This window comes from Montipora capricornis, chromosome 4, assembly GCF_036669925.1.
Source record: "Montipora capricornis isolate CH-2021 chromosome 4, ASM3666992v2, whole genome shotgun sequence".
Classification (NCBI taxonomy): domain Eukaryota; kingdom Metazoa; phylum Cnidaria; class Anthozoa; order Scleractinia; family Acroporidae; genus Montipora; species Montipora capricornis.
Window position 1 is genome coordinate 27,039,056 of NC_090886.1, and position 10,896 is coordinate 27,049,951.

Genomic DNA, 10,896 nt, shown 5'->3' on the forward strand with positions numbered 1-10,896 from the left:
TCTGCTTTCGTCTCCGACAGTTTGATTTCATTACATCGTATCGCTCTGCGCTTCTGATTACGACTCAGAGTCCGATTCCCTCGCTCGTGAAAACCAGCCTTAATGACTGGTCGCAAGGGGAACAGTGAGTTTTGTTTCCCCGAGACCCTCAAACATTGAAGGGTCGTCCTTGAAAGCGTTACTCAGATTTCCGGATTTCTTTAAAAATCGCGGTGGACACGCTAACAATTTTGCCGCACTTTCAAGACGCATGTCCTGATCACGTGCGAGTCCAAGGTTCAAACTGTTGTTGCCCTAGGGAGTTAGTGAGCTTTGTTTGCCCTCGGGAACTCGGTTAGTTTAACAGTTTTGAGGGGCGACACGTTTTCGTCCAATAGAAAACTGCATTTCAGTTGTGAGGTATAACAATTGTTAATTATTATTGTTAGCTCGAAGATACTTGCCATTCAAACAAAAAATTCATATCTTTTCGCCTCCGTGTAATATCCTCTATATATGTATAGGATTCCAGACAAATATTACCTTTGGGTTCCACTGTTTGACCCCTGTCGATTAGAAACGCTTCTCGGGCTTTGCGTTTGGAGTCACGAGATGTGCAGATGAGTTCTAAGTCGTGAGGCGTGTGGTTATTTCTGGTGAAATGTTCAGAAACAGTTGTTTGTCTTGAAGAAGAAGTGGGTCTGTCAACGGGACGTCGGTGTTCGTTAAAACGGTCTTTAGTCTCCGTTTTGTCTCGTTTTTGTTGCAAGACGAACTCCTCCCTACATTGAATGTAACTCAGAAAATCTTATTTAGGTGCATGCAGGTACACTGTAGACGCTGCAACAAACAATACATAGGAGACACAAAACGGAAACCTAAAGATCGTTTTAACGAACGCCGACGTTCCGTTGGCAGACCCACTTCTTCAGGACAAAAAAACTGTTTCTGAACATTTCACCAGTAATAACCGCACAGTTTACGACATTGGAACTCATCTGCAATTCCTTGCGCTTCAAAGAATATGTTCTCCCGATTAGAGAGCTGACTCGTTCCTTCGGTTCATGCTCAATCACTGCGGCAGCAAATATCGTGGGTGACAACTACTCTTTGATTTTGGCAAGAAATTTCAGCGTTGATTTACAATTTATCATGTGTAATTACATTATACAAAACTCGACTGGTAAATTACACATTTCAAATAAATACATAAATAATGGTAAAGAGATCCAGATAAATGATTTGATAACACGCCCCATGGAAAAGAATTGAAACATTTTATTTCCTAATTTTTCTGTAACACGGAGTTAACTCTTGACACTTTTGTCCCATTAAATATTAAGCCGCCAAATAAGTGCCCAAAAATTTTCACTTAATTATGACGGCCTTCAATGAAAAAAGAAAATTAACAACCTGATTTGTGTTCGATGATTCGTAATTCCTTTTATACTATTGTTAGAAGTTTTAACAGCTCGACTTTTCAAAAACTTCCCGCGCTAATTTTTAGATTGGTTAGGGACATTAGTCCCAATTTTCATTTATTTTCCCCGCTGTAATATATGTCTAAGCCACGCGATCACTAGAAAGCGAAGTTAAAAAAAACCGAAAGGAAAAGAAAACAAAGAGTGCAACTATAGATTCATTAGAATTGAATTGCCATTGGAAGAAGGGAAACAAATCGCACTATTTCAGCTCAAATATCAAATGCTATTTTACTTCACATTGAAATTGACGCGAACGCTTCAGCCTAAAATGAGCAAGGCTGAAAGAAGGTAACCTTTCACAGGACGTCATCAAAGCAGCACGCGAACGGCAACCGGAAGAGAACATTCCACATGCCAGGACAGTAGTGTTTCCCAGATTTTAAAACTAATCATCTCTACTGGAGAAAAGATACTTAGCAATGTAAATGAAGGTTGTGTGAAAACAAGTTAAAAGGGAAAACATTTCACTTCCGGTTGCCGTCCGCGTCTTAAAAACGTTGCGTGCTTAAGCTCCAACGTCGGGTGCGTAATGCAGTGTGCAACTTGTGCATGCATTTTCAAATCCTCTCGGGTGACTGAAAATAAACTATAACGAGAAAACGTTCCTTCTAAAGGAGACCACACGACAAGAAAGAGTTGGTTCATCTATGGCAATGGTTTTCAAGAATTCAAAACATCTGGCCCCATTGTTCAAAGTCACTATCTAACAGTTTCAGTCTGTGCAACGATTTCAGTATTTTCTCCCGTAACCATGAATATGCACTGTCTCGGCATATTTGAGTACGGGTGTGTACGAAACTTGACCTTGGACAACTTTTAACGTGACTCTAAATAACTTTCATTAATATTAGGGGCCTTTAGTTCGGAGGACGAGGACGACTACGAATACGAGATTTCCGTTCTGAGCATGCGCACTTCTAAAAATGTCGGCCTCCAAACCTTAAGCGCATGCTCAGTACGGAAAACTTGTACTCGTACTTATCCTCGTCCTCCGACCTAAAGGTCTCCAATACAAGTTAAAGAACGATGACGGCTACGACAACGGAAACGCCACGAAGCATTAATATAAATGTTACACGCAGTTAAGCCATTTCTTTGCCGTGATCTGCCAAATAAATGAAGATACAACGCCCATACTGCACAATACCGCAAACGAGATAACATGGTTTCTTATAGAGGCTTTTCTCAGTTTAAAATGACATTTTCGTTGCCGTATCGTCCTTGTTGCTTAAACTATCAAATTATTGCTTTTTTCAGTTAAGTTCTGGCATATTTTTTGAGGGCAAAGGCACAAAATGCTTGGCAAGTAATCCATTTTTACGTCAGTAAATCTAACGTATGCCAAGCTGGCTCTTCAGGCTTGATATCTGCGAAAAAGCAACACAGACAAAAAACAAACAATCAAGACGTTACTGTAAGCGGGATAACTTATTAAGACTTAAGAGGCACTGCTGTATTTAAGAATGGGGGCGTGTGCGTGTGCGTGTGCGTGTAAAAACGCTGGGGTTTCAACTATTCGCAACCAGCTCCCATCTTACGTTGATTGCTCGCACGTCTGGGTTTCCCTGTGCAAATGCACGCCTGAGTGTCCTGTGGAGATGGTCAATTTGTCAGCGTGAGAAGAAAGCCCAAATCGAAACAGACAAAGGAAACCTGGCCCTAGTTGTTCAAAAGCGGGATAACGTTATTCTGTGGACACGTCCAATCCAGAAGTTTGAATCTGTGCAAATATTTCAGTATTTGCTCCTGTGACAGTTGCTTATGCACACTCTAAGCACATTTGAAGGTTCACCCTCGTCCAAAAGTCATTGTGCACGGTGACTGAATTTTGTGTAACACGAAATTACCCAAATAGCTGACACGTTGTTTCCCGCGTGATTCGCCTGAATGCATTCAGCAAATCAGATCACACAGTTGGACAAGGCGTCATTTGAAAACAAAAACAAACGACCGCAACGATTTTTGGGAGAATGTGGACATTTAAGTAACGGAGTGAACGAAGAACGTTTACCGCAAAGTGTATTGTATATTCTGGATAGTGCCTTATCCTCTGGATAAAGTTGTCTCTCCTTTTGAACAACTGGGGTACTACCGAGCGAGACGTTTTTGAGCAAGGGACGGCAACCCAAAGAGAGTTCTTTTCCTTTTCAAATTGTGGTCATACTATCACATTTGTATTTCTAAAAACATGTTTTCTCTCTTAGAGACGATTAGTTTTTTTAAACAGGACGAGACAACTGTCCTGGCAGGCGAAATGTTCCTTTAATACCGGTTTCCGTCTGTGGCTCAAAAACAATTTGTTTTACCACAATTGCTTCTAATCTCGCAATCTGATTGGCTAATTTTCCGTTGCCGATAAGAGTCCTAGACAACGCTGTACGCGTCATGCTCGCGTCAATTTGTCACGCAATGTAATCAGGAACGCCCATTTTGGAAAATAAACCAATCATATTGCGAGAAAGTTATAGACAACGCTTGCTCTTTCTTCGTGTCATGATTTTGGTCACGCTCTGAAATAAAACTTTCTTTGGCGTTGAATATTGTGGTAAAAAATAAATCGAAAGTGGTTCAGCGTTGTCTGTACTCTTACTCTTATCGACAACGATATTCGTCATAAGCGTGGTCAAAATTTGTTGTGGACTCACTCGGCTCCGCCTCGTGAGTCAGAACCGTACTAGTAATTTATTCGGTGGACGGAGCTTTCTACTTTCGTAACCACCAAGACAATGGAGGGGGGGGGGGAACCCCTGGAAAGACCCAGATTTTTACATAAAGTTACGGCGGCTGTCTTAGCATCCCTGAGCACAGAATACGGTTCCAAATTCATCACTCGTGTCAGGGAATACGTATAGATTGTTTTGAATTGAACTGTCATTGCAAGAAGGGAAACAAAACGCACTTCACATTCCTTAACATTGATGTTAACGTCACAAGGTGTCCCATGAAGTCCAATGATAAACAGCTACATTTACCCTCAACAAGAAAACGATGTTAGCCCCGCACACTTATCTCAAGTTATTGTTGGAACAGCTAAGTGCTTAGACTAAACGGCACACTTCATGAGCTAGATATCAACCAATCATTAACAAGTTAACAAACATGGTCGATGATGACCTAGTTGATATCAAGAGTTTTGGGTGCCAGTGTTAAGTGCATTTTTTCAAAGGAAACTCACTTTTGCAGGCGTGTAAACAACTAGTTGGTTTTGTTTTCCAGAAGACGAGTTTAAAACTAAGCTCTTTTATAAGTAACGAGATGATTAATTCCCAAATATATTCTCGAAACGTTTACGCGTCTCTAGAAAAATGGGAATCTGGTCTTACATGAATGCGATGCGGAAAAAAATTTACCTCATTTTCCATCAACTTCTTTTTTGCTAAGCAAAGCTGGGCTTCGCTTTTATTGCCAGCTCTCAATGCTTGCTGTGCTTTCGCATGCTCTTGAGGGACTCTCTCTTGAAGTTGTCGGATATAATCTGTTAGGTACGCAAAAATACACTTCACTTGTGAAATAAGTTTCAAACAAAAGTGCTAGTTGGTTGTGTGGACAAATGAACAACTGAGAAAAAGGTGAACCCGCGGCATCAGAACGCAAATAAGCGCCCTGAAAACTGGGCATGACCTTGGACAAGTACATACATGTACGTTACTCAATTTAGCAAAACGGACAACGCTCACGTGAGGTGTCAAATCCAAAGACTAATCCTTTTGCCTGCGTTTTGGGAGCTAGGTGGTTGCACGATACCGGTTATATTCCTTTGCAATACACCCGTAAAACGTTTCATACTGTTACGAGAATTTCCAACCGGAACAATTACCCGAATGAACACATACCCATATGACTTGTACTAGGTGAGATTTTGACGTCCCCGAAAAAAAATTTCGATGTTACCAGACAAAATGTAAATATTTACGTCAGCAAAGATTATTCTATAGGCCCCTGTCTCCAAAAAGGCAAATTTGCCTTGAACGCCAAGTAAAAAGTTCAGAGCTTTTTGACTCTTCAAAACATCTGTTCGTTTTCACATTACTTCGAAACTGGTCTTTCTACTCACTGGTCAGCAAGTTTCTGTCGCCACTCGCTAGCATTCTTTCCACCTCGGCTATCTTCTGCTGGCATTGTTTACACCGCTGTATTATTGCTGCAGAAGGCACCTCACCCCTAGATTTTTGAGCAGCCAACTAAGGAGAAGAACAAAGTGGAAAAAAACAGACATTGAAAAAAAAACCTCTACATTTGAAATACACAAATACTGGAAAAATTACAGAAACCTTGAAAACATCGCCCAATGATCTCACTCGTCATGGCCGATTGCTGGATATCAAAATATAAGGCTGGTATTGATCGTTTGATGTAACCCTGATGTTTACAACATCTTCGACATGTCACACAACAGCTGCATCGATGTTTTGATATTTTCCGATATGTTTGAGATCCGAAACAGAATTTTAATATTATCATTACGTTGATAATTATGTATTTAACAACTATTCACAAAAGTGGAGGTGGCTAGTGGTGGATATTTAGTGAGATAATATAGCACAAAAAGATTGATTTTAACTTATTTAGTCCTGCAAAGATTACAACATTTTCGGGCGCAAATTCCGCGCGAATTGCTCGGAGGTGAATAGGTGAATAGTTAACAATTATCCACGAAATTCCGCAAGATTGAGCAGGATAATTGTTTATTATTTAACACATTGATGACAAAGCACAATTTTCTACGTTTATTGGAAAAAACCCTGGAAAAACTAACATTTTCCTCCTTGACACACAAAATTACGTATATCGCAGGATATCTGTTGAGTACGCACAACGAATATTGAGCGCGCTATGACCATATTTGGACATTGTCACTCAGTGTTGAATAATAATTAACAACTATTCACCGAAGTGGAGGTGGCTAACGGTGGATATTTACCGAGCCGCGAAGCGGCGAGGTAAATATCCAACGCTAGCCACCGACACTGAGGTTTTAGTATATACTAAAACAGCGAGATAATATACAGCACAAAAAATTAATTTGGAAGTTTTCTTCACTTGTCACGGATGCAAATCGGGACGCCATTTTTTCTCAAGTTGCTCGAGATATTCGGAGTTTGACGAGCGAATCAGCGCCCGCGTTCAACGCTATCCACTGTTTTAGTATATACCAAACAGAGGATAATACACGGTGGCGAGAAGATATGAATTTAAAGTTTGAATGGCAAGAACAATATCTCACTCGTTCCATATTGTTCTTACCATTCAAACATAAGATTCATCATCTCAGAGTTAACGTGTAATTTTCTTTTTATTATGTGGACAATGCATATTCATGATAGAGATTAAAAAGGAGGCTTTAATGCAAATACTGGGTATTAATACAAACAAAGAAGGCGGGAATCGTGACGTCGTTCGTCCTTGCTCAATATGACCACTCGAGTTACATACGAAAAATATGCTACTCGGTTCCCGGATGTAGCAGTCGTATTGATTGTACGCGTTCTTAGCTCCCAGTAAAAAACTCCCTTCCATATAATAACCAGACATTCCACTTGAATAAAAGATACTTGGATCTCGTTCTTTGACCAGCTAATGCGCCTGTATACATAGCCTGTCTTTATGCTTGTGGCGGTTGCAAAAAAAAACCTTCAATGATTTTCTTGGTAACCCAAAAACATTTTTGAAAAGAAACTTTTTGGTAAAAATACTACCTAAAAGGATGTATTCAGACATTACTAGCAGATAACTATGATTCAAACAAGGATGAAAATATGCGGACTGAAACATAGCAGTTATTCACTTTAATAGATCGATGCAATAATGGAATCGAACATTAAACCTCGTACCTGTTTCTCAGCCATTTGTTTCTCAAGCTTCACGACCTCCAAGCTAACGAAGTGGGTTTGTGTATTTCTACCAAAGGAAAATTTAAATGTCAACATAGACCTACATAGGATTCTTTAAGTTTAAATGGTTGACTTGTGCCATGGTCTTAAAATAACTGAGGAGAATGCGATTCCCTTGTAATTAATCTGCAAATGGATTGACTTTCATGTCTTCTCGGATAAGGATGAAAACATGAGCCATAGGGTCTGTCTCGCAACCGTTCATAAATTCCGTGGGACATAGAGCGGTTTTCAAATGAGTACCGTAGAACAAATACCAAAGTAATAACTTCGTCCAATCACAGCACGTGCAAACGGCGCAATGAACCAATCCAAATTCGTAGCAATTCCATGTAACTTGCTCAAGGCGCGGGAAAAACCGCGCGTGCAAGTAAGTCGGGACTGCTTTTGGTTTTACTTTTCATTGGTTGATCAAATGGCGCGAGATTTTTAAACCAATAACTAAGCGTAGCAATGGCAATCGCGTAATTACTTTCGACGGTCATTTGAAAACTGCTCTAAAAGGGGATGTGTCACGAAATTAAGTCAAATTCTGGGACAGCTGGCAACCAAATCAAGGTTTCAACTGAAACAGCAAATACAAAGGGAGGCAGGGATGGGTAAAATTGGAGAAGATTAAAATGGATTAAACTTGTCACGAAAATTTGAGCTGTGTTGTTTCAAAGTAATTTCCTGGAAAAACAACAACAACTGGCCTACTGTGACGCAGCCTCCTTGAAGAACCCACACATTTAAGCCAAGAGGACAGCACGTTGTCATTTTCTCTCCAGTAAAAAGTGCATGGGTGCATGGCCGGCCTGGTGGTGATCTTTCAAAAAGGTCATGCATGAGGCCGCCTTAGCAGAAACAGTCATAAGTCAAGGTGACTTTGCTGGGTGCTGGAACATTCCGTTCAAGGTTTGGACTATCCCAATTACTCAACGTTGTTTTCAGGTTAGGGTTAACTAACTGTCTGTTTTTATTTAAAGCAACTATGTCATTTTATTTTAGGTGTTTCGGGGAAATCTTAATAGTTAATCACGAGTGTAAAACTGGAAAATGGTAAAATGGAATTCCTTTACTGATAAAATTATTACATCACAAGATGTTTTTGAGCAAAAACGACCTTTATCCAGACGATTTGCCATAAACTTGAAAATCACCGGGGCCGAACTTTTTCAAAATTATCCAAATGCAATCCATTTCAATCTTATCCATATGTGACCATCCATACTGCGTTTTCGTTTTGCTGTATTTCATTTATGTTGTTCAACAGTTTTAAGTGGTTATTGCAATGTTTCATTCTACTTTTGGGCATTTTGGGTGTCATGAAATTACATCGCCCCTGCAATAAGAGTTACGTCAGGGGGACGCTTCGTGAAGTTTACATGCACGGCTTGCTTTTCTGGATTTATAGGATTTTCTCGAAATCCCTGAAACTGCGTAAATAAGAAGACTCTCCGATTTGACGCGGCTGTCTTTTTTTTTTTTCCGTGTTTGAAAACACACATTTGTGTGGACCGCTTCAACCAATTCACGGAGAAAAATTTGCATCGTTGTCTTCAAATGTCCAGTTTTTGTCATAAGTAAGGAAAAAAACAAAGGACAGAAATGGCCCCATAACTTTGTTTCCTCCATTGTAAGGCAGCTAGGATTACACTATTTTCATTTTAAGGGTTTTTGCGTGTCAGGCGAACAAAATTTTACGATTTAGTCTCATGAGTGTTTACTTCAACGGGCAGTCGGAACAGCGGATTAATTTAATTGACTCTTTTCACACAGCCTCCATGTTGAATCCCGATGGAGTAGAAACTTTTGTGATGAACTCGAGGCTCGACCTGCAAAATCTGTTGCCTCTGGCCAACATAGGCCCCGCGTGATAAGGATCCATGGTACAATGATGGTGAGCACACATTCACTCAGACTGGATTATTGACGCACATTCCATAACCACTGGATGCCTCACGTCTCGCGTTTGTGCCGTTGGAATGTCAACATTTTGTAACCAAGTTGAGCTTCCTCTTCTTCCCGTAACGATGAAAAAAGAAGACAAATCTATACTTTGCAATCTATACCCTTCTCTCAGTCTTTTTCCCAGAAAAAGAAAAGGAGAAAGGCAAGGCAAGAAACCACAATATCAAATTACTTTTCATATTTACTTGCTCAACGATCTTAAATAAACACAAAATAGTGGTACATAACATTCAAGACACTATTGTATATATTAAATTCACTAAAATTCTCTCATTAATCCAAAATAGCCTTATCTCAATATAAAAGGTGTATTGTACAATACTACAGGGAGCAATTATTTGAAATAAGAGTTTAGCTGTGCTCAACAAAACCGCGTTTCGGTTCACTCATTTTCATTTCGGCCAATCCCGTGGTAAATATAGAGACTGTTTTCAGCGTCAATGAAGATAAAGTGAAGTTTTGAAAACAGCATCAATGAGGATAAAATGAAGTAGAAAAGTATTTATCTACCTAAGGAACTCACTTCTAAATATGGGTAAAATGAACGACTGTTGAAAATACTGTTCTAAGTTAGACATCTTTTAGATAACCGGCCCTACACGTTAACGTTTCAAATGATAATGTCCTGTGGTACTGTCAGTACTACGCTTTTTCCTCGTATGAATTTATAAAAATCTCAGTGGTTTTCAATCACAAATGTGTAACAAACCTTCCAGAGTTTAACGTGTGTATCTTTCTTTTTAAAGCTCCGTTTTTGTTTAGATCGACAAACGATTAACAAGCCCTCCCCACCCAATTTCAATCTGGACGAAAAAAACAAACAAAAAAAAACAAAAACAAAAGGCGTGCATCACGGGTTCATCATTTGTGGAGGGAAGACGTTAATTCCTTCGTTTTGTTTAGCACAGATTGTAGCTAAACAGAGCAAAAGGTCTACTTTTGAAATGACTGACAACTAAGATTTTGCATTTGGAGTTTTAAAAGAGAGGGTTAAGTGATAGAACTCAATGGGCAGAAACGAAAAAAATTACGTTTGGATTAGTTTGCGAGGACAACATGATCGCTGTTTGGTTGTGGAAACCATCTTAAACGTCAAGAAAACAAGCACATGCTCTTATAGCAAGACTTATCTTGGCTAGAACAATTAAAAAACTATATTAATATCTCACAAATATGTACATAAGTTTTAGTAGTTTTCTGCACGAAACCAGCTGAAATCTACTGTTATTACCCTGATCGCGTTATTTTGCGCTACTTATTTACACAAAGTCCACAACAACTGATAGTACGAAAGCGAAATTCCCAAGCATATGTCCCTTATTAGCGCTGAAAATATTGAGCCTAAGCCAGGTGTCTTGAAACAAGAATGCAAATGCGAAGTACAAATTCAACGATCTTCAATCTTCAAGAAATGATAGTGGGTTTGAAACATGACCATTTACCATCAGTTCCAAAAAACTGCGAGAATGCGACCTTTTGACTTGACATTTCTACTGTAGCAGTGTGCAGGACGACGAAATGTCAGCTAACCTTATGACCCCAGCTCTAAGGTTTTTCGTATAGCCCAGTGATAAAGCATACGAACTACA

General features: G+C 39.6%; 1 protein-coding gene across 4 annotated transcripts in view; it reads right to left on the reverse strand.

Moving 5' to 3' along the window:
- Window positions 1–1,239: 1,239 nt before the first annotated feature.
- Window positions 1,240–10,896, reverse strand: part of LOC138045829 (coiled-coil and C2 domain-containing protein 1-like) — a 38,837-nt gene continuing 29,180 nt past the window's right edge. For 2 of the 4 annotated variants that reach the window (XM_068892457.1, XM_068892456.1), the window contains exons 25-28: window positions 7,295–7,361; window positions 5,518–5,644; window positions 4,814–4,938; window positions 1,240–2,830 (exon numbers count right to left, since the gene is read on the reverse strand). In XM_068892457.1, the coding sequence (XP_068748558.1) occupies window positions 2,795–2,830; window positions 4,814–4,938; window positions 5,518–5,644; window positions 7,295–7,361 (355 nt within the window). In that variant the 3' untranslated portion in view covers window positions 1,240–2,794. Of the gene's footprint in view, window positions 2,831–4,813; window positions 4,939–5,517; window positions 5,645–7,294; window positions 7,362–9,475 lie in introns of those variants that run through there. The other 2 variants (XM_068892459.1, XM_068892458.1) reach the window with 2 other exon arrangements.